General features: G+C 43.2%; 1 protein-coding gene and 1 long non-coding RNA gene across 5 annotated transcripts in view; one reads left to right on the forward strand and one right to left on the reverse strand.

The window, feature by feature from the left end:
- MXI1 (MAX interactor 1, dimerization protein) overlaps positions 1 to 24,577 on the reverse strand; it is a 95,473-nt gene that overhangs the window by 57,257 nt on the left and 13,639 nt on the right. The window contains exons 1-3 of one of the 4 annotated variants that reach the window (XM_074999883.1): positions 18,215 to 18,242; positions 17,498 to 17,646; positions 16,659 to 16,791 (exon numbers count right to left, since the gene is read on the reverse strand). In XM_074999883.1, the coding sequence (XP_074855984.1) occupies positions 16,659 to 16,791; positions 17,498 to 17,570 (206 nt within the window). In that variant the 5' untranslated portion in view covers positions 17,571 to 17,646; positions 18,215 to 18,242. Of the gene's footprint in view, positions 1 to 16,658; positions 16,792 to 17,497; positions 17,902 to 18,089; positions 18,174 to 18,214; positions 18,243 to 24,577 lie in introns of those variants that run through there. The other 3 variants (XM_074999884.1, XM_074999882.1, XM_074999881.1) reach the window with 3 other exon arrangements.
- LOC142015583 (uncharacterized) overlaps positions 18,508 to 24,577 on the forward strand; it is a 29,715-nt gene continuing 23,645 nt past the window's right edge. Inside the window, exon 1 of the long non-coding RNA XR_012646194.1 lies at positions 18,508 to 18,550. This is a non-coding gene — a long non-coding RNA (uncharacterized LOC142015583). The remainder of the gene's footprint in view (positions 18,551 to 24,577) is intronic.

Here is a 24,577-nt window from a genome sequence, read left to right on the forward strand (position 1 = left end):
TTTTCTAGCCCACAATATAGTTTCCTTGACTGAGATTAAAGAGTCCCATAATACTGACAGATACTGAAAATGCCTGTGCACTGACCTGTCATTCTGGTCACATCACTCTCACCCCTTTATGTCCTTCCACCATCTGCTTCTTCTCCAGCTCAGATGCAAGATTCTTGTTCTTAGTTTTACATCCTTTCACAATTTTCCCACCAAATGCGTATCTCTTCTGGTATTCTACTGTGCCACCCTTTGTAGTTACTAACTCCTGTAATGTTTGATTACCTATCCTTCTAACCCTCCAGCACACACCTTGCCATGCCACCTAGTGAGCATGGATCATCCTCCCAGAAATAGGACATCAAATGCTGAATCCTTTTCCTTCAGATCTCTCCTCAAACATACTTCTGCTGGAAAAGGTGCTAACTGACAGTGGAATGTTTAACAGTTATTTAATTGTCTCTATATTTTTAAAACTAATTGATCCAAAGTCATCTTGTTGTATATATCAGATGTGATATTATGTCCAATTAAGTTAGTGTCTTTTTGTTGACTTCCAAAGGCACTGGACCAAATCTGTTACCTGTCTATGAAAGCATGGTGCTGATCACAAGCCCATTACAGTCAAGAGAAAGGCTCCTATTAACTTTAGCAGGTTCTGGATCAAGCCCTGTGCACTTGCTATGAATGCTACTGTCAACTTCCATCCCCCTTTCTTTCCAAAAACTAAGATGCAATGAGTCTGTCCTGGATCAGAAGCAGTTCATTAGTGTGTTAGCCCTCTTATATCAGATGCTAAAATTCTTGGTGTGTAGAGACTACTAGCATAGATTTATATATCACCTAGCACAGGTGTTCTCAAAATTTGTTACAACACTACCTCTTTCTAACAAAAAAAAAAAAAAAAATTATACGCCCCAAGAGAAATTACCTAAGCTTGACCCTGCTGCCCAAGCTTTCCTGCCTCAAGGTTGAGATATGGGGCAGGCAAGGCCAAAGAAGGAGCTCACTGCAAGGAGCCTATAACTTGAGACCCACCACCCAGGACTGAAGCCCTCTTGCTTTGGGTTTGGCCCCAGGCAGTGTGACTCAGGCTTTGAGCCCTTATAAATCAAAGTCAGCTCTGGTGATGCCATTAAAATAGGCTCACAACAACCCACTTTGGGGTCCTAACCCTTAGTTTATCCTAGCACGATGGGGACTAGGGATTAAAATCACACTAAACTAGCTAACCAGTTAAACGGGGGGTTAACCAGTTAAACAGGGGATGCTCTGGCTGAGCTGGAAGGGCCAGGTCCGCCACAGAAGAGGCTGCTCGGGTCAAGCTGGAGCATCCCCTCACTGCATTGGGCCCCACAGGGCTGAACTAGCCCCCAACAGCTAACCCTTAACATCCCTAATGGGAACTGATCTTGGCTGGGGCCTTTAGATGCTACAGTAATGGAAATCATTAACAGTACAGTCTGTGCCCAAAACAAACAAATCCTTCGTTGAGCTTGAGAAGCTCATGGCTGGGAGCAAAGGAGTTTCAGGGAGTTAGCTGCTCAATTTCCACTAAACTTCCAAGTGATTTTGGGGCATAACCATTCACTGGAGAAAAAAAAATTACAGCCTAAAATAAAAAATATCACATACTACAGTCCCAGTTTGTCTTCATTTATCAGTGAACCCAAATGCTTGTGATGGGTAGCACAACAACCACAATTTATTTTCTTATTCAACATTATTGTCCAACATTACCTTCCAATCCACAGCGACACGTTGGCCTTAATACCCGAAGAAAATGTTTTTCCATAAATGGACTAAAACCAGAACACAGAGAATAGGCTAGGATTCACATCCCTACTGACGTCAATGTAGTTGTACCCGATTAATTTGGCTCAAAGTTCTGGTTAGCTCCTTTGTCACTCTTAGATTGACATGAGACTCCTTACAGAGCTGTGATCAAAGCCCTTTTCTCAGGGCCAAAGTAGCGGCCTTTCCAGAGTTCACATTCTCAGTTTCCAGCAGGCAAACAGAGCAAGGAACACAACGTTGCTGGCACCTGTTACAGTTTACTCATACTTGCAAAACAAGTAGTCACCATGCAAAGGGTCTCAACTCCTAATTGAGAGACAGAAACAACGGTGAAGAGACCCTTAATAGAAGGCAGGATAATCGTCTTCCACCAGACACCTTAAGCAGTGCCCTACCTGACAAAGCCTTCCACAAATCAAAGCTATGAACTCCACTTTATTTTAAAGTTCTGTAGTAACACTAGACCCCAGCTTCATAGAATTAAGGTGATTTTTCAAGCTCCTTTCTTAGTACAAAAACCAAGCTATCCCAAGAAGTCGCAGGCCAAAGCTGTGGTGATGTTGACAGCACCTTATACTCAGGATACATCTTTACCACAGGGAAGATCAACCCCGCCACATTTCATCTTCTGGAAACTGGAATTTATAGAGCGCCTGTGTTGATGCCAGTAATCCTGCCCCTCATTAGGCATAAGGGAAGTCTTTGAGAGTGAACACACCCATCAACCCCCCTTAGTGGAGACAGTGCAAAAGCCTGAATTAAGGTGTGTTGACTCCAGCTACGTAATTAATGTAGCTGGAACTGCATATCTTAATTTGACCTTCTGCTGTAGTCTAGATCTGATCTCAGAAGAGAGGGTATGTATGGAAACATAACCAGTTACAAGCTTACACATTGGGATACAGAGCTCTATATAAAGAGTTCTGACTATAATCTTGCCTCCTAGTATCTGTAAAAGAGCTGTCCATTCCACCTGGGCTATGGGGAAGGCAAGTTTTGACCATACAGCAGAAAAACCAGAATATACCATTGCAAGAACTGCCATACTGGGTCAGTCCAATCATCCACCTAGCTCACTATCCAGTCTTCAACGGTGGCTAGTAAACAGTCTCTGATGCAGTATACGGAACAAGGAAGTAGGAGTGGTCTGCCCTATCTTCCCCTCCCTGCTTCTGGCTGGTTTAGGGTTGCCCTGACATGGGGTGGCATCCTTAGGTAAAATTAACAGCAGTTACAGGAAAAATCTGGCTTTAACCATATTGCTCTGGGATGTTGCTCGCATCATAGCTTTGTGGGTGGTAGAGGTGGCACGTGTGAACTCCAGGCCCAGGAGCAATAAGGAACTGGAAAGTGTTCAGTGACAACAGAATCTTCAGAGTCCAGGCAGCAAAGTGCTTGCAAGTCTCAACTAAGCATGTGTGACCTGAGATTTTAAGTCTTATAAATTTGCCAAATTTTGACAGCTTTTCACAGGAAGAGGAAAAAAGAGAGACAAAGGCCAGACTCTAATTTCAAGTCCATGCTACAAAGCATGGAGGCACTAAAACCTCTCAAAGGTGGTCCTAAAATTTATTCTTTTAAATGGGAAAAACATTTTTCTTTAGCCTTAATTTTAAAAAAACACAAAACTGTTTGGCTGAAACTTTCAAAATTCAGCATGAGGCAAACACCAATTTAGACAATTTCAGGTCAAACAAACAGTTTAAATTTGATGAAGTTATTATACGCTACAGGTTGAACCTCTAAAATCAGGGACTCTCTGGTCTGGCAACATCTGGCAGGACTACACATGTTGCCAAACCTGGTGGCTGAGAGTACGGGCTAGCTATAAGCTCAGAGCCTGGCCTGGAGCGAGGATTGTGGGGAAGAAGCTGGCAACACCGTAGCTGGGGTAGCACCAGGGACTGGGCCAGTAAGGGCAAGGAAGCCAGCAGTGGCCCTAGCCTCAGTTAGGGTCAGGAAACTGACAGTGATCAGGGAGCCACAGCTGAGGCTGGAAAGTTGGTGAATGAGGAGGAAGCTGGTAATAGAGGCTAGAATCAGCAAACTGGTAGCTAGGGCCAGGAAAGCAGTGGCAGCAGCGGGGAACCAGCCATGCCCAGGCAATGGAGCAGGTGGTGGAGGCCAGGGAGGGAGCCCTGCCTGGGTCCACAGAGCCAACAACAGGGCATGGGGAGGTAGTCTTGCCCCGTGCTAGGAAGCCAATGGTGGGGAGGCCGCAGGAACCAGAGCAGCTTTGACACAGCAGGAGCATTCCCTGCCCGTGGCACTGCTGCTGTTGGGCAGCACTGCAACGTGGCCAGAGCAGCCCCCATCTGCAGCAAACTGACCAGCTCAGCTGCAGCAGCCCATCTGTGGTAGTCCCAGGATGGAAAAGTCCCCACCTGTGAAACTGGGGGGATGGGTCTCTAGCCCAGCTCCCCATTTCCCAGCCACCCTTACCCCGGGGATGCAGTGGAAAGGGCTACTTAGGCCCAGCTGGAGCAGCCCCATGAGGCTGGAGCAACCCTCTGCTCAAGTTGAGCAGGGGGCTGCTTCAGCTCTTACCAGTTAACAGGTAAGCCATTTAAGGTGAGGCTTACCAGACAACTCGTTAAACTTTAACATCCCTAATCGGTAGATGTTAAATAACTTCCCTGAAGTCTCACAACAAACTAGTGACACATTTAGGAATGGAACTAAGTTCTCTTAAATCCCAGTACTGTGCCCTCTACCATACTTCATCCCATGAGAATTTTTTCATAAGAGCATCACATCCACAAATAGCGTCACAAATATTCACTGCACTGCACTGCAAAACCTGCTGAGAAAAACATTTTGCCACAATTAAACTGAAGAAATGCTTCCTACCTGGGGAAGTCCCCTACCCCACCTCCAAACAAAGGCAGATTACCCTGAGACACATTTAGAAATGGGGTTATTTCATTCAAAGTGCCACTTGTTTAAAAGCAACTTTGTCTGAAGAAAAAGTGATTGTACTTACACAGCTCCAATCAGACAGGTGTTTTTCCATTTCTGCGCAAAACTAAGCTTCCTGTCTCAGTGGAAACAATTCAGCCGTTATGTTATCTATAACTCTAGATCTCAGAGCACATCACATGGATGCCTATCATCCCCCTCACTTTACAGCTGGAGAAACAAAAGCAAAGAGACTTGCCTAAGGTCACATCACAAGCCAATGACTAAGCCAGGAATTAGAACTTAGGTCTCCTGACATTGATGCCTAAACACCACTACAGGTGTGTAGTATCTCAGCACTTGGGAGACCTACAGAACACAAAGGCAAAGAAACAGACAGGTATATTCTCCCTTCAGTTACTCCTAATTTACAATGGTATAACAGAAGGATCTGGCATAGAGTTATTTAAAAAAAATAGGAGAGCAAATAGGGCAAATGTAATCAATGAAACAGGAAGAGCAACACTCTAAAGATGAGTTCACCTTAGCTTTGTAAGAAAGAAGGAAGATACAAAAATGGGCTAAAATCATGTTTAAGATCATCCAGAGTAATTCAACCTATGTTGATAAAATGGAGTACTAAAACAAAATACCTATGAAAATCTGTTTCAGTCAAAAGAATGGATGTATAGTAGAAAATACTGAATTAAGAGTTGGGAAAATATCCAGAGGAATAACGAAAATGCATGACTGTTCCCTACAAAATTATCAATAGGACAGTGTATTAAGATTTGGGCAAATGCCAGCCAAAGACACAGACCTGAAAGCCCACAGTCTAACCAAGAGAAATTCCAAAATAGTCCAAAAACAAAATAAAACCAAATATCATTGCTGGCTCAAAGGCAAGGGAAAAGAGGAGTCAAGTCTCCAAAAGAGAAGCCAGTATCTGAACTCAGGCACAAGTTCATCAAGAGTGGCCAGAAGATAATGAACAGTGCCAACTCCAAAAAGAGATAGTTAACTTGCAGCTTGAGGTGCAAAATTGAACAGGAAGCTCAGGCAAAGGATCAGACCTTAATGCTTTCCGAGGAGACAAAAGTAAGCACACTCACTTCTCTTCACTGCCTTCAACGATGAAGAAAAGGATAAACTAAAGTAAGGGCAACTGGTGGGGCCAACTCTAGAGGTATCAACTAAGTATCTGCTAAAGCAAAGGTACATGGGTAGCAGGTATCAGAGGCAGGGAAAGGCAATGCCTTTCCAAACTGTCAGGCATGGCTCCACCCACACTCCAGCCCCAGGGCATTTCCCTATCACCAACCACAGCTTCCTCCCATCTCTAGGAGCTGCCCAGGGTTCAGCTGCATGAAGGCTGGGGAAAGGAAGGCCATGTGATGCACACCCTCCCTGTGATCCAGGGTCAAGAAGGCTGGAGACATGTGCCTGCCTGCTTGGGGAGGTCACCTACGGGCCAGCCTCTACAGTGGGCAGGCTTGGCTTTCACAGGTGCCTCTAGAAACAGGGGCAGGAAGCATCCATCCCTAAGTACCATCAATGTGCTTTGCCTGTATACCATACAGAAGACAGTTTATCATACAAGTGCCATATTCTATGCCCTTTACACATGTTTAATAACAACTTATTCAGGCCATTTATAGAGTAAGGTGCTACTCTACATAAGAATATTAGAATCAGACCCCAAAGCAGGTCAACAAGATGGCTCAGAAACAAAAAATACACCAGATGAAGGCCACGAAAGGAACACAGAGAGACTTCAGTAAAAAACCACCTCCTACATGGACTGAGCAGGAGTAGTACTCAGGAGATGTGCCTTATAGGAAGGGACTTAAATGAATCAGATAGGTGTTTGAGTGGTGAAGCAGGAAAGAGTCCCAGCAGATGTGTCATCTTGATCTAGTCTTCAGAATGATTTCCCAAACTCAGGTTTAAACCATCTGTCTCCTCATCTTTACTGAGTTGGGAAATCTGACTGCACTGTTAGCCCTCTGCTCAGTAAAGCCAGGCTTCCTTTAATGCCAGACAGATTTATAACCACAGGCAAACATATGACTTTTTTTTTCTTTTTGTTTGCCTTCACACCAGAACCTGCAAACCTTTGTCATGCAAACCATTACCTATCACATAACAGGCTGCCTGTCTGCACATGCATGTGAAGAGGTTCAGGGGTCCCCAAGTACTGCACCCCGTCTGCAGACAGCAGTGGCTCTCACTCAGCAGGTAGTACAGGAAGTTTATTAGGCAACAGAAGCACAGCTCAGCACAGAGGTGTCAGTACAGCACGCAGAGACAGTCATTCCAACCCACCCTGGGGAGAGGAGCCCGAAGCGTGCCCAGCTGTAGTGTAGCTTCCCTCTCAGCCAGGCTGGCTGCCTTCCAACTCTCTCTCCCCCGCAGCTTCTAACTGCCGTCTCCCATTGAAACCCAGCTCGGCTCCTCCCTGCTCTTTGTTCAGGTCAGAGGTGTTACCTGCCAACTTAGGTTACAGGCCCAGGGGGTCATCCTTAGCTGCTGTGGGTTGCTCTGCCTGTCACACACACATCCAGCCTGAGTCCCACATGCACTCCCCCTACTTCATCAAAATGCATGCCCCTCCCACCCTGCCAGGACTCACTATACACACTAGTGTAAAAATTCCACTTTTTGGATCATCACCTTGTCACGATGAATGGGCTTACATGTTCCAATGAGCCAGACAGTGATGCTATAGGGAGCCTCTTACGCCCAGCAGGGTCTCCCATGCCAGCAAGGTCAAGGGGAATGGTCAAAGAACAATCCTAAAAGTCCTCAACAACAAAGTTAATGCTACAGTGGCTGTGAAAGCAGATGAAGGCTGCAGCAGACAGGAGACTCCCCCTTGCCTCTGGACCTGGACCTGGACCTTCTATCTGCAAGGACTGTGTGGTGGCTGCAGTGTAACAGTCCCCCCCATACCAAAAGAAATCACGAACAGGTGTCTTCCTCTGTGTACTACTTTCTTAACCTTAAGCCCTACAGTGACTGGTGATGGGCGCAGGACTGGGACATCTGGAAGCTTGCAGTCATGGATCAGCACATAGGCAATGGACGTATAGATCAGTCACTCCATTTCAAGGACTGAGGTGGTAGAATGGTCTGGCTGCTGTACCCATGAGACTGAGCAGCCCTATTTAGGATTTACTCAACTCAACTCAACTCACACAGGGAGGGGGCTAGAAAAGACGCCCTAAATATAGTCCACCTCAACCTCTCCTGACTGGATAACTGTGTCCAGGGGGTACACCTCTATGCAGTAAAAACTTAACAGTAAATTTAACATGGAATATTCAGATTCTAAATGACAACCCAGACAGGGGAGTGACCCGAAAGATGCATGGCAATTATCACCCCCAAACTGTGATGATTCAACATCAATATAGCTGGCCTGCCAGAAACATGTAGAACAGAAGGACAGCTAAGTGGAGTAGGTGGAGGTGCACCTTCTTTTGGAAAGGAAACCAAAAGGAAGAAAAGCAAATTCTTCAGTGTCAACACCTGGGGGAACCTTGCCCAGGACTGTTCCTTATTGAAGAGCAGTAACTTGTGAGGGGGTGGTGCAATTTGAGCATTCCCACCTAGAGCAGATGAGGAGTGATGGAGAAGAAAAAAGAGTGGCAAAAACTGCCCCATGGTTCTCCGATAGCTGCCAACACCTACCCCTTCTGTGATAAGACCAGTGGCTCCAGAATCCAGCTGGTCAGCCATTAATGGACTCTCAAATAGGAGGGTGACATGAAGATTTCCTATTTGTAATCGAATGACTGCTGAGAAAGAGAGAGAGCAAGAGTGAAAATTAAACCTTCACGTACTGGAAAAAGCATTATCTCTAAAGAGAGCTTTAAAGGGCACGTGGGGAGGGTTGAGGTTAAGGAAAAGCAGCAGCAAGGAATTGAAGGATGGAGTTTAGAAGTGTGAAAAAACTAAGTCCAAACTGAGTGAAGGCTGGGGTGGGAGAAGGTTATAAAACAAAGAACAGTGAGTGGCATAGCTGAAAAAGTAGGAGAACAAAGGAGACAGATGGATTTTCAAGGGACATTAGCATCCAATATGGATGGATGTTTGAAAATTGGGCCATAAATGTCACAATGGGAGCTGCTGGTACTCAGGCATTTTGGAGATCAGATACCAACTACTGTGGCTGGTGAGTGCTTAGGAAATCTGGTCCCAGGCCCACCTTGGTTAACATCCATTGAGGAACCTATCCGCCAAGGCTGGGTTTATACAGCGTCGCTTGTCCAACAAAATTTGCTCAGGCATAAGGGTCTGGCGACAGAGCAGCTTTTTGCTGGTGGGGCACATTCACATGGCCTCTTTACTGCCAGCACCCCCTCTGCCAAGACCAAGCTCTCATGTAGCTATGCTAATGAGCCACGGGACCATGCTAATGAGCAGCCATTTGCAATTTCGAGGCTGCTCATTAGCATGGAGCTGCCAGGAAAGCTGCGCCGTGTAGACCCAGCCTATGAGTTTATATAGCTCTTTTTTTTTAACCCTATTATAGTCTTCGTCTTCACAACATCCTTTAATAAAGAATTCTGCAGGTTGACTGTGTGTGGTGTGAAGAAATACTTCCTTTTGTTTGTTTTAAATCTGCTACCTATTATTTTCATGTTAGGTTCTTGTATTATGAGAAGGAGCAAGTAATGCATCTTCATCCATGTTCTCCACACTCATCGTGATTTGATAGAGGACTGTTATACCCTCCTCCCTTAGTTATCTCTCATCTTTCTACTACAGAAGCTGCTCCATACCCCTGTTCATTTTGATGCCTTTTTCTGTACTTTTTCCAACTCCAGTAAAGTGTGAGTTATATTATGTGGCACTTCCCAGGGAACTGGGAGGTGCCAGATAACCAAATGTGCTGGACAGTGGAGCAGGGCAGATGGCCCTGCTCCACCAGTCCAGCTACCACTAGCTAGTCAGCTGGCCCTGCAGCCTGCCAGTTAACTCAATGTGCCAGTTATCTGGATGCTGGATAACCAAGCTTTTACTGTGACCACATCTGCAAACAGTATTCAAGAAGTAGACATAACAGATATATATAGGGGCAGCTGATATATATATGACTAAGGCACCTCACAGTCTCAGCCCCTAAAGGTTATCTGAGATAAGAGAGGCTTTGCAGTTTGCTTGGGAGATCACAAAAATAATGACAATCAAATATTATAATTTAATTTCTTGTCAGTTATGAGTCTTAACTTTATTAAGCTGATTACATTCTGGTAAAATGCTGGTTAGCATCCATGTTTACTTTATTTCCTGTTCATATATCAATTTAAATTGATCAAAAATCTTTGATATTATTCAAAATGTACAAATAAAAGTCAGACTTGTTAGGCCTTAAGCATAATGTATCTTTCACATAATCAGGTCTGATCACTTTCACCGACATGTAGAAGATCCAAAAATGTAGTTCCCAGTAATATCAGAGACAGTAACCTGCTGATGCGTCAATATAAATATAACCTCCAACGGTGTATTTCACTTTGCTCTTATAAGTGCTCAGAAATCAAATGTTGTCCCATAAATGTTTGATTCCTAATACACTATAAATTATATAAAAGACACTCCAGATGAACAATAAAAATTACTATTTCTCATTTTCACAGACAGAATTTGAAATCAACCTAATTTTAAGAGGGTATTAAAAAATGCTTTAAATTAAATCTTCAACAAAGGCAAGCATCCTGACACTGTTTTTAAAGCAACTCCCTTGTTACTAAGTTCTGCAGTACAAAGAGCTTGACCTGGAAATAGTTACACAGAAGCTTAAAATTAAGCATACAGAGTAGTAACAGAGGAGGTAGCCGTGTTAAAGTCTAGCAAAAACAAACCAGCAGTCATGCAGCACTTTAAAGACTGAAAAAATAATGTATTAGGTGACGAGCTTTCGTGGGGCAGACCTAGATCTGAGGAAGCAGGTCTGCCCCATGAAAGTTCATCACCTAATAAATTATTTTGTTAGTCTTTAAAGTGCTACATGACTGCTAGTTGTCTAAGTAAGCTTGCAAGTATTTGCATTTAATTTAAGAGGCCTAATCATGCAAGTAAAGCCAAATCACGTGTCTTGGAGTTTGAGAAGTCACTGATCCAAGAGGATCTTTAAAATATGCATGCAAAATAGATGTAGGTCCCAACCCTGAATTTAGTGTGTCTATGATGCAGTACTCTAATGTGCCTACACGCTATCAACTACAGGATCAAAACCAAAGTTGGGAAGAGAAAGACATGCTCAGAGTAGTCAAAACAGCACATAGCACCACAAGAAATACACTTCAAAGAAGGCGATTCAGAATTACACCACGGCTTCATGTCAACCAAATGGGGCTTTCCATAGAATGGAAACAAAATACACTTCAGTTAGTGGAAGAACTATACAAAGTGAAATGGCTTTGACTTGGGTTGTTTATAAATTTTGCATCGTGAAAAGGACTTCACCTCTAGAAGGTCCAGCAACATCTCCTTTTCAACAGACCCAGATACCTATAAAGCTGCAATGCTAATCCACTGCCCCAAACTTTCTAAATGTCAGCATCACCACACTTTGCCACTGGGGCATGGAAATGTCTAAAGATACTACAGAATCATACTTTTCCCTTTGTTGTCTCATTATAAATAGAATGTTTTTCTTCATTTTATTTATATTTGAGATATGGTATTAGAAAACTCGCTCACTTTGGAAGCATTTGCACAATTTTTTAAAAAATAGAAGACTATCACCACGCCTACAGGCCAACTCTACACTCTTCTGTGTTTTAGTAAATGTACCATCACAGAATGGAACATGTAGGACAAAGACCTGTGATGTCTGGGTCACAGATGCGGCAGTGAAGTGTTTGGATTTTAACTATATGCATTATTTTCCCCAATAAAAACAAAAATATCCAGGATCTGTAGAACTTTCCACCATCAAGCTCTGTATGTGTTTTTTTTAAATGGACCCAAGCGTCCTAATTTAAAAGACACACAAAGCAAAAAAACAAAAAAAAAAAGTGCATTTCATTAGATGTGCTTGAGAGAACTTTGTCAAATGTTCTTTAGATTTCAAAATGTAGTAGTGTACATTCACGTACAGGACTTCCTATATTTTGTTACAGAAAACAGATTAAACATCTGGTGAGAAAAATAGTTTAGAAACTCTGCCACCACAGAATTTAAGTTTTTGCTCATAAACTGGTAACATGTTTTGAATGCCAAAGCTTAGATGACTTGCCTAGAAAGCTACTTGAAACAGATTACTGAAGTGACCCCTTGATTTTTAACAAAAATAGACCCTATGTTAACTAGTGGTCATGATTCACTCATAAAGCCACACAAAACAGAGACCAGAAAACCTGTGGTTCTCTAGGGGTGCACAATTGCCACCATAGCCATTTGGAATGCTGATCATCTCATTACGGAAGCCCTGGCTGGCTATGACTTGAGCTAAAAAAGAAGCCCTATTATTTACAAGTAGGCTTGGAAGGATTACACTTTCAATCAATTAATGTGGATTTCACCTTGTACAAACAAATTGAGGAAAAATTATTACCTACGGGCAAAATTAAAAATGTGAGGCTTGAGTTTGATTTAAGGCTTTATATATATATATATATTTACATATGATGTTGACAATTTATTTTTATGGTTTAACTTTTTAACTCTGAACATCAATATTCTCTTCTCCTCCACAATTTCCTGTAACTATGAAAACTTTACTTGCTAAAAAATACTTAAACTCGTAACTTTATGAAATTGTGAAAAATATGACAAACACTGAAAAACATGCTTAAACATATACAGATATTAGCCATTTTAACTATAAAAAAAATTAAAATTCTGCCAAGCCTGTGCATACAGTTGAGCAGGACCTACTACATCCAGTAGAGGGCACTAGTACACACATACCCCACACATGTCGAATAGTAACAGAGAAGAAGCCGTGCTAGTCTCTACATTATCAAAACAAAAAGCAGTCAAGTAGCACTTTAAAGACTAGCAAAATAGTTTCTTAGGTGAGCTTTTGTGGGACAGACCCACTTCTTCAGTCCACAGCGAGACCAGAACAGACTCAATATTTAAGGCACAGAGAACCAAAAACGGTAAGCAAGGAGGACAAATCAGAAAAAGATAACCAAGGTGAGCAAATCAGAGAGTGGAGGGGTGGGGTTGAAGGTCAAGAATTAGATTGAGCCAAGTATGCAGACGAGCCCCTATAGTGACTCAGGGAGTTCCCATCACGATTTAAACCATGTGTTAATGTGCCAAATTTGAATATAAAAGCCAGCTCGGCTGTTTCCCTTTCCTGAACAGTGCGATAATTTTCTTCAGTAACACACATACCTTTAGGTCACTGACAGAATGCCCCATTCCATTAAAATGTTGACTAACTGGTTTGTGGATCTGAAGTGTTTGTCTGTCCAATATTGGACAGACTTCTAACTCCCTTAGACAAAGGGTCAATGGGCACAAAACAGACATCAAAACACTCCAGATCCACAAACCAGTTAGTCAACATTTTAATGGAATGGGGCATTCTGTCAATGACCTAAAGGTATGTGTGTTACTGAAGAAGAATTATCGCACCGTTCAGGAAAGGGAAACAGCCGAGCTGACTTTTATATTCAAATTCGACACATCAACACATGGTTTAAATCGTGATGGGAACTCCCCGAGTCACTACAGGGGCTCGTCTGCATAATTGGCTCAATCTAATTCTTGACCTTCCCCCCTACCCCTCCATTCTCTGATTTGCTCACCTGGATTATCTTTTTCTGATTTGTCCTCCTTGCTTACTGTTTTTGGTTCTCTCTGCCTTAAATATTGAGTCTGTTCTGGTCTGGCTATGGTCTGAAGAAGTGGGTCTGTCCCGTGAAAGCTCACCTAATAAACCATTTTGCTAGTCTTTAAAGTGCTACTTGACTGCTTTTTGTTTTGATACCCCAGACAGCACAAGACAAGATGACAGGCAGGCAACAGCTTTGCAAAACATCAAAAAGAGCATCAACATACTTCATGCAAATACCACAACTACAAAGCCTTTGTCTTCACCAAGCATACAAAGTAGGCATTTATAAGGCTACAAAACATTATCTTTCTTTTCTTGTGGGTTTGGAGATTTTTATTTTGTACATCCTACCTAATAACACACTCATCTAAAATTGTATGCTTCCAGAGGAGGGCTGCATATCAGGGCTCCGTTCTGGCAGAGTACTCAGAGCACTCAGACCCCACAAGAGGGACTGTTTTGCATAACTCTGTAGCAGATGCAGGCACTGGTGCTAAGGAGCTCCCAAGGGATCTGCTTCTAGCCCTCCCTTCTCAGAGGGAAGGTCACCAAGACAAAAACCTTTGACAGAAAGTGGTACAAGAGGAAAGTGAGGGGAACCTTTGAGGCTCCATATGCAGGACCAAAAACTGATCTTGAAGCACTCGTTTTCCAGCACAGGCAAAAGTTACTTTAGATCTGGGAGTGGGATCAGTGGGCAGCAAAACTGAACGAACTGCACTGAAATCAAGAGGGAGATGATCATGCAGCAAACTGAAACATCCTTCCCTCTCACACAAACAGCTCAGGAGGATCCTGACCATGGTAAGGAAGCCTCTGTAGCAAGTCGTTCCATCACAACCCCCAAGACAATTATTACCAAGCATGTGAGAAGTGGAGTGGGTGAGAAAAGACAATACAAAAGCACCCCAATCTACCTGTCTTTCCCTTGCCCTTGAGAAACCTGCATCATTTGGAACCCTCCTTCATTTTACATTTCACATAAGTGTCCCTGTAGTAAGATTGAGTTCTGTTTGAACAATATACAACTAGTTTGGGAGTTTCCTGTTTTAATATTAATATGTTTGCACTTCGGTAGCAAACAAGAGGTCCCAACATAAATGGTCCATTCTCTTGGGGATGAAAGAATAACAGAAAAGGAGTTAAATCTCAGCTGGAAGGAAGAGAAGGTGACAGACAAGTATCAGAGGCAACATGTTATGGCTGCAGCTGCTTGTCTCTCCTAGAATTTACCAGGCCAGCAACAACATGGTCTTCTATAAAAGGATGAATTCCTAAACTGGAGTTCCGTAACTGGCAGTGAGAATGCAGGGAACTCCTTATGAAAAGGGGACTAAAACCCCAAACTGCCTGAAAGCTAGGAATCTGGGTGAAAAAACAGACAGATTTTTCTAGTGAGCCATATATAGAATGCAGTTATACCTCTCTGTCGTTTTGAGAGAGACTTATTTAGTAAACATCCAGATCAGTTTTGCAGATGTCATTTACCTCCTTTAGCTGACACTTATCATTACAATCCCAAAGTACTACACTTATGGTTGTTTACCTGCTGAAAGGCACAAAACTTCTGAGATGGGAAGGTAGCATAAAGCATAACCATGTCAAGCATGTCAAACCAATCTGATAGATTTCTTTGACAGGATAACAAGCCTTGTGGATTGGGGAGAAGCAGTGGATGTGGTATACCTAGACTTTAGTAAAGCATTTGATACGGTCTTGCATGATATTCTTATCAATAAACTAGGCAAATACAACTTAGATGAGGCTACTAAAAGGTGGGTGCATAACTGGCTGGATAAACGTACTCAACAGAGTAGTAGTTAATGGTTCTCAATCCTGCTCCAAAAGTATAACAAGTGGGGTTCTGCAGGGGTCTGTTTTAGGACCGGTTCTGTTCAATATCTTCATCAACGATTTAGATATTGGCATAGAAAGTATGCTTCTTAAGTTTGCAGATGATACCAAGCTGGGAGGGGTTGCAACTGCTTTGGAGGATAGGGTCATAATTCAAAATTATCTGAACAAATTGGAGAAATGGTCCGAGACAAACAGGATGAAGTTTAATAAGGACAAATGCAAAGTGCTCCACTTGGGAAGGAAAAATCAGTTTCGCACATACAGAATGAGGAGAGACTGTCTAGGAATGACTACAGCAGAAGGAGATCTAGGGGTTGTAGTGGACCACAAGCTAAATATGAGTTAACAGTGTGATGTTGCTGCAAGAAAAGCAAACATGATTCTGGGATGCATTAACAGGTGTATTGTGAACAAGACACGAGAAGTCATTCTTCTGCTCTACTCTGCGCTGGTTAGGCCTCAGCTGGAGTATTGTGTCCAGTTCTGGGCACTGCAGTTCAAGAAAGATGTGGAGAAATTGGAAAGGGTCCAGAATAGAGCAACAAGAATGATTAAAAGGTCTAGAGAGCATGACCTATGAAGAAAGGATGAAAGAATTGGGCTTGTTTAGTCTGGAAAAGAGAAGATTGAGGGGTGATGTGATAGCGGTTTTCAAGTATCTAAAAGGGTGTCATAAGAAGGAGGGAGAAACGAGTTCTTCTTGGCCTCTGAGGAGAGAGCAAGAGGCAATGGAATTAAACTGCAGCAAGCGAGGTTTAGGTTGGACATTAGGAAAAAGTTCTAACTGTCAGGGTGGTCAAACAGTGGAATAAATTACCAAGGGAAGTTGTGGAATCTCCATCGCTGGAGATATTTAAGAACAGGTTACATAGATGTCTATCAGGGATGGTTTAGATAGTACTTGGTCCTGCCATGAGGGCAGGAGGCTGGACTCGATGGCCTCTCGAGGTCCCTTCCAGGCCTAGTATTCTATGATTCTATAAGAAAACAGAGAGAGGAGACACCTATTGGCCATACCATTATTTCTGTCTCTGTCCAAGATGTCACTGTGATCCCTCATATTCCAGTTTCAAGATCAGTGCCAAGCTACCTACACACTCTCTGGGCCTCTTCTGCTACCAGTATTAGGTCCGCTGCAAAACAGCTCCTAGTTCTGGATCCCTCTGTGCTGAGACTCCCCGCCCTAGTTTTCAAGCAAAACGTCTCAGTAGCAGGCACAACTGTCTCCATCCAGGAGCTTTCATTTCTTGACCCCACTTCTTCCCACAGCCCTGGGTTTCATTGACCCTCCTGACTCTGCCTCCCCATGTGGTACCTGTTGGCAATGCTTGTATTGCTGCTCCCGCTGCTGTGTTTCCTCATCCGGCTCAGCTTACGCATTGGTTTTGGATCTTGCTGTCCAGGGCTTGATAACAAGGGGAAGGTTGAGGCATAACCGTGTTCACATTCTGCACAAAAATCAACAGATGACAGAAACCAGTGAAGAAATGTTCATTTACTTGTACCTACTGAGCTAAGAAAGGAGACCCAGAGGCCTGAAATAACCTGGGGGTGCAGGAGTGGGGGAAGGCAAGAAATGTTCTGTAATAATCAGGACAGAGGCAGAACTTTACAGGAAAAAGGGGTTAAAGATATGTCGCCATGAGAAATGGGGACTATTAATACTGTGTCAATGAGGTAGTTTGAACTGGTGTAAACATTGGCAAGAGGACTCCAGATACTTGAAAATCCTGAAAGCTGATACAGTGGCTGAGACACCTTAGTTATTTGGTAATCACTCAAGCTGTTTGACCTGGACGAGGTGTAAACTAGGCATTTCCCATTGTTTCTGGTTCTCTGCAGCCTCAGACCCCCTCCCCAAGCCCCAAGATCTTTTCATGACAACTTCCGTCTCTTCAATGGAGGGTTCTCCGCCCACTCTCCCCCCCTGCAGGAACCTCTAAATCCAACCTTTACATCCAATGAAGCCCTCACCCCTATCCTAGACACCACCTCTTCAATCTCTCTTCCTCTACAGGGACTGTTCACTATACCCTTTACGAATAATTCCCCGCTTTACAGGAGAGCCTCTCACCGCCACCCTTCCCTCCCATCTCACCCCAACCCCACTCCCTCCATGGAGAGCTGTCACCCCAGCATCCCTCCTGCCATTACCTTTTTCCCTTCGCTCCAGATACTCTGCTGCCTCCAGCAGCCGCTGGATGTTGATCAACTGCACCTGCTCCATGGCCCCCAGATAGGCGGCTTAAGTCAGGAGGGATGCAGCCACTGAACCAACACGCTCCAAATGGTCACCTGAGGCACTAGGAGCCACCAAGGGGAGCAGTGAGAAAGCTCTGTCTCTCCCCAAGATCCCGACTCTCCACATCAATGACAACGTCCCCAGGATATGTCTCCTTCAGGGAGGCAAGGAGGGGTGGGGAGGCCACACAGGACTGGGGAACAGTCACGTCTCCTGCTGCCTCCAGAGACCCAACTGGGGTGAGAATAGCGTAAAACTGAGAATCAAATGGCAGGTCCTGCCCTGACTTTACCTTCACCCAGCCTCCTCCACCCACTCCTGCGATGCTCTGCCCCCTTCTTGGCCGTGCCCCTGCCCCTGCCCCATGCCCAGCCCCTGCCCGTGCCCCACACCCAGCCCCCTTCCTGGCCCTGGCCGTGCCCCTGCTCCCGCCCCACTCCTGCCCCCTTCCTGGCCGTGCCCCCGCTAGCCCGCCCCACTCCTAGCCTTAGTGCTAGCCCGCACCACGTTGTTGCCCCGCGGCGCTAGCCCTACATCCCTGCTCCAAGTCCTCGCCCCGTCCCGTCCCTCCGTGCCCCAGAGCCGAGCCTAGCCGAGCCGCCCCCGGCGGCCTCTCACAGTTTGTTTACCTCCGGCGAGCGACCACGGGAGGTGGAGGGGACACACGCCCGCCCCTGCCCCACAGCCGCCTGGGAAATGTAGTTCCCGCCTTCCCCTCCCCCGCCCGCGCGGGGGTCGCGATGCATTGTGGGAAGCACGTCTCTTCCCGCCTCTCCGCCTTTCGAGGCGATCCCGAGAGTTCTCGGTCGAGCGCTCGCCCAGGGGAGGCGGGCAGGCGGACGGGCGGGCTCCGACCCTGAACGGCCGTCACGTGCTTTCACGCCAGGTCTATCAGGTGCCAGTGGAAAGGGGCTAGTCCTGGCAGAACCACACCGCGCGCGACCCTCAGGCAGCCCCACTTTGAGGTAACCCCTTCTGGGGGCTGCGCTGCCGAGAACCCATGAGGGAGGACAGCAGCCAGGGTCTGAATCCGTTTAGGGATTTGCTCCTTTGGTTGGCGCGCCAGGGGCTGTGCGCAGAGGGGCAGAAAGCATCAGCTCCCAAAGGCCTGGGACTACCTGGGACTCACACCTTGTATTGTAAATGAACATGTGAAGCTTCTGGCTAGGGTGATGAAGGAATTAATTAACTGTGATTAATCTTCTTAGTAAACAGTAATGGAATAATATTTACATGTGTGCAGGTGCTGGCTACATGTTTTTAAAATAAGTTGACTTCAGTTATATCAGAATTCAAAGTGTACTGTGCTCACTTTATTTTTGAGAACCGACATATGCACTATAAAAAGAATTTTTCCAGTTTCCCTATTAAAAGTGTAACTGCCCACAGGTAGACTTGAGCCTCGGGAGCTTAGCGCATGAGCCTCTACAGTTTAGGGTAAAGGCAGGCTGGCTTGTAAGCTAAGGCTGTAGAGGAGAGTCGTTCCTTTTCTGGCAGAATCTATACTTTTTAGCCAACAGACCGCACCACGGTCAGTCTTCTGGAGTTCACCTTTGCTGCATGTGTTAAGACACAGCAAAGTTGATCTCTGAGCTCGGCCGTCAACCCAGGTTGTCCATGCTGTTGAGGGGAGCAAGGGATGTCGGTGCGAGCCTGGATCTGCACGGGGTAAGAAAGTCTATTCTGATTCGTCAGTTCTAGCTAGGTTAATGACATTGCTAGAATTGTATAATGGAAATCAACTTTCTACCCTAGTGTAGCTGTAGCCTCTGTGTAAGTGAGCTAGGTGCCACTACATGGGACAGTGAACCACAGTGTGTGGGTCACACAAGTACTGTGTTGCAATCTCTGCCCTGAGAGTTGAATTTATGTGTAGAATTACATACAAAAAACTGCATTAAAAATAAAATAGTGTAAATCTTTAAAGTCTGCAGATCCTCTAAGTCCTATTTCTTGTTCAGCCAGTTGCTCAGATGAACAAGCTTGTTTACATTTGCAGGAAATAAATGCTTCTTGTTTACATGATCAGCTGAAAGAACAGGCAATGATATGGCCAGTTGTAGCCACGGTTGCTAGATATTTATATGCCAGAGGTGCTAATGATTCATACGTCCTAATGATTTATACATCCCTTCTTAATTCCACCACCACATGCGTCCGTGCTGATGATGGATTCTGCTTAATAACTGTCCAAAGCAGTGCAGACCAATGCATATTCATTTTCCTCAACTGAGTTAGATGCAACCAGAGAGAGGTTGATTTTCTCTTCTGATGGTTTGAGTTCTGTAGTTTTGGCATTGGAGCGTTGCTCTTTTAAGATTTCTGAGAATACTAAACAAATCCCTTCTCTAAGATTTTGGAAGGCACATCAGATTCTTCAGCTTTGGGTTGAGTGCTGTATCTATCATTGGGAATTTCACATTGGTACCTTATCTTTTCATATCCTAATCTGCAGTGAAAGTGTTAAAATGAACATGTGCTGGGTTATGGTTGGGGTTACCATCTTTCCCAAGCAGGCATCATCATCCAGGACTGTTGTAACATTAAATATATGGCAAAATGCATATAAAACAGGAAAGGAAATGAACAGTTCTCCCCCAAGAAATTCATAAATTTAATTAATACTTTTTATTTTTTTTAAATGAGTAGCATTAGCATTGAAGTATGCCTTCTGGAATAATAGCTGAAGCATGAAAAGGCATTCAAATATATAGCAGAGCCAGCTTTAAAAGTGCCATGTGAACACCAGTGCTCACTTTGAAGAGACCCTGTAAAATAAGAAGGGGCAGCATTATCTTCCATAAATGTGAACAATCTTGTTTTTCTAACTGATTGCCAGAAGAAGAAGGAGGACAGAGTGGAGTTACAGGCTCTAAGGTTTTTACATTTTTTTTGGTTTTGAGTAGAGTTATGTAAAGAAAAAAATAAGTATTTGTAAGATGCACTTTCACAATAAAGAGGTTGCAATACAATACTTGTATGAAGTGAACCTGAAATATTTGTCTTTTGTTTATCATTTTACTGTGTAAATATTTATAATAAAGCTATAAAGCACTCTACACTTTGTATTCTGTTGTGATTGAAATCAAGTTAACTGAAATTGTTGAAAAACCTCCACAATATTAACATTTTATTGATAGTCTATTTAATAGTGCAATTAGAAGGGCCATTATTTGTGATTAATTTTTGAGTTAATCACATGATTTGATTAATGGACAGCCTTACTTCTAGCCTTTATGAATGAGGAAGAAGAAAAGAGTCTGAAAATAGGTCCCCTTAAAGTGCCAAAGCCAGAAATTTCCCCCAAAATATTTTTAAAACATTTGTGATTTCTAAGCAATTTCATGATGTGGGGGGCATGGTCTGGTGTGTAAATGGAGTTGGTAATACACCATACACCATGCCCCCTGGAGTTTACATTTTAAGTAGACAAAAGGTATACATGGTAGAAGAAGGGATATACGGATGGGAAACCAAACCTCTGATTCTACAAACTGCCCTGCTTGGAGAGGGAGTTCACAGAAACACAGGGTTATGCTGAAATAAAGCTGCTGTCAGAGGGTTATGTAACATGTCTTTGTGCTTATGTTAGACCCAGGAACTGAACACAGCTCTTCAAATGCATTGGGAAATTTCACTAAGAATCACCAACTAATTTCAAGTAGGTCACATGACAATACTGGACCGGAGTGACTGTCAGGCAATTGTGCAACCCTGCCCTTAAAAATATGCCAACTGTTTCACTTTAGTAGGCTAACAGCTGTGACATCAATGAAGAATGCTATTAAATTGGAATTGTAACATTTTATATCTGCTTTGGACAGCTCAGAAATTCTGCAAGGTACAAGACAGTAAACAATTAGGCCTAGAGTGTCTTGTCTAGTTTTTTTAAGAGGGGGCTAGATCTGACCCAATAATGCAGGACACTTTTAGGGTTGTTTTATTTTTTGTTCATCTTTGTTGGTGCTGGTGATGTTTTTAATAGCCCTTTTCTTCCTACGCTATCGCTTTTCTGCTACTTAGTTGCAGAACAGGTTTAGCACCTGTGTCTGAGTCAAGATATTGGGCTTCTAGTCACAACTTTTATAAAATTGGCTTGATGCATGACATTGGTAAATTGGTTGCTCTGTCCCTCATTCCCATTTGCAAAATAGGAGCAAGGGCCCTGAGCTACCTCACAGAGATGTGATAGGCTTAGTTTTTTTGATATGTGTAAAGTGCTTTGAGAGCTATGCATTAAAAAGTGACACAGAAGAGCAAAATAACACTACACAATCAGTCTACATGCATTTTCCCTTGCTTCGAAGTATGTAAGGGAGCCCAACTTCGAAGTCCTTACTCCATTCCCAGGAATGGAGTAGTGTCCTACTTTGAAGTAGGGAGTGTGTAGATGCTCAGCTTTGAAGTCTGTTACTTCGAAGTTGTACTTCAAAATAAGTAAGTTAGAAGTTATTTTTGTAATGTAGACATGGCCAATGTTACAGGTATAATTTAAAGTGCTATACATATGCTAAGTAGCAATGTTAAACAAACCACAGAGAGTCTCTGCTGCCCATTCTCTTATATACTCAGAGCACTTAAAATATATATTTTAGTGTTTTCTCTTTTTGAACAGTGACAAGTGGTCAGGGTTAAGTGTGCAGGACCTGAAACTTTGCCAGCGTCTCTTAAGATTATTGTAGTTGAGCTTGAAACCTCCCAATGACTGTGTGACACCAGCCTTAAAAGTTGAACAAAGATCCCAAATGAGAGACATGATACAGAACAGATGTAATATTGCTAGCTCCAAAGATTCAGAAGTCATCAGTCTGACAGCCCCTGCCCCAAATTACAATGGACAAAATTTAATTCTATTACTCTTCTGCTTTTGGGGTCACATGTTCAAGCTTTCCTCCACAATCCTTTCATTTTTTTAAAAGAAAGCTGAGATTTTTACGTCATCACCAGGAGTGGGGGGCTACAACAAACCCAGCAAATATCACAAGATTTAGCAAAAAGTTCTTCACACCTCAACATTCCTTGAGATAGGTAGTGCCATTTTTTGCTTATCATATTGCTGTCTTCTAAATATATATCTTCCAAATATGAACAGCAAAATCTAAAGGGCAAAAGGTCTCTATTTGTGTCACTGTTAAATTACTTTGAAATAGCCTTTTGCCTCAGGTCAGATGTATTAATTCAGTATCTTATAGGTCCCTCCATCAGGTGACTACATCCTTGCTCTCACAAGCTTATGACTTCAGTGATTTAACTTTTCTTACTATGGTCCTGTAGTATGTACCACTAAAGTGTATGACCCAACCTGCATGTAGTGCTAAGATATAAATGGAGGGGACTAGATAAGGTTTTAAGAATAAAAATCAAGACTTTTAAAATAATATTTCTCTATTTTTAAAAAGTTCTCAGTGTATCAAATTCAGCATCTTGGTATTTGGTTGCCTAAACATTTCTAGGAGAGTTTTCCCTATATCATCCTGCATTGGTTTAGTGCCTTCAGAGCTGCTCTCATCACTCTTCAGTGGATCGCTGGTAGGACCCTTAAGAAAAAAGTAATGCACCCAGGCTACCTTCTGTGGGCCTGATCCTGAAATGAGTTCCATTAGTCTGGATTTCTATATCAAAGCTCATATACACAAAGCTCATTAGGGTTCCACAAAAGTGCAGGAGTCCTCCTGCACTGAGGACTCAGGCCTTCATCATTAATGCTGAGGAGTTTTCAGGTTGCCCAAGATGAGCTGCACAGTACCATAAAATGACACTTTAATTAAAATGTGGGAGCTGAACATTGACTATAACCTCAGGGCCATGAGTCAGTGTTTTTAATACTAATAACATAAATTAACCTGAAAAAAGACCACAGAAGGTCTGTGCATAGTAAAGTTAAATTTGGGGCTAAGAACACAGGATATTCTTCAGACAGAGGAGCATTCAGGAAGTAAAGCTATGATCCAGCAGCATTTGAATTATATTTCAGCTGTCATCCCAAGCCCTACTGTAGGTCAGACAGCAAAATGCCAGATTGTACGTGATGGAGACAAATGGGAGTGAGAAATGAATGGCATGAGGCTTCCTTGAGAGGGTTAGAGCTGCTTGATGCCATTCACTGATACTAACTAAAAATCCAAAGTGATTACTCTGTAGTCAAGCAATACATATGCAAAGTTGTGGAGCGGAAAAGGAAAGGGTATTTTAGGGGACAGTAAGTTAATTTAATTTAGTGACTCACGATGATCTGTAAGTACAATTTTCTAGTTATAAGTACTTGGTGCTTGGCATCTCCGCTGGCAGCTGGGACTCACTTTCATTGTGTTTTGCAGGTTCACCCTTTAGAAAGGGGTTTTTTACATTTTATTAAATGGCACTAGCAGTTCCCCATTTCCAGCCTCAATAATGTTAATCTCCCTGATATCCTTTTTCCTCCTCCTTAACAACAATATGAATACAAGAAGAAAACTGCAGTGCAGGACTCAATTCATATGTACATCTGAAATACTGCCTTACTACTTTAACCAAGTAGAATAGATTTGGTTCATAGTAGAAGCACTTTATGCACTATATTTTATACTAATGTAGCATCTTCCCTGACATAATCCCCTAATGCTTTACAATAAGTAATTAAGCTTCACAAGACCCACAGCTTTAGATTTTCTTCTCCCATTTCACAGATGGGTAAACTGACTCACAGAAAGATTACATGATTTATTCAAGGTTCCACAGCCAGCCAGTAGTGGACCAAGGAGTAAAGTTCAGGAGCCTTGATTCCCAATCCCTGGATCTAACCATAGGCCCTACAAAATATGGTACTTTTCAAGCCTAAAATAAATCTTAAACATGGGCTGTTATTTCTTGGTTAAAATCAAGTGGTATTCCATCCCTGAATTTTTTTTATTTTATTTTATTAACATCTTCTCTCCCAATAGTTATTGCAATCTCCAGAAAGATTACAGAAATGGCAACATATGTACAGCAATTTTGAATCCTGCCTTTGAAAC

Source organism: Carettochelys insculpta, chromosome 7 (assembly GCF_033958435.1).
Source record: "Carettochelys insculpta isolate YL-2023 chromosome 7, ASM3395843v1, whole genome shotgun sequence".
NCBI classification, from domain to species: domain Eukaryota; kingdom Metazoa; phylum Chordata; order Testudines; family Carettochelyidae; genus Carettochelys; species Carettochelys insculpta.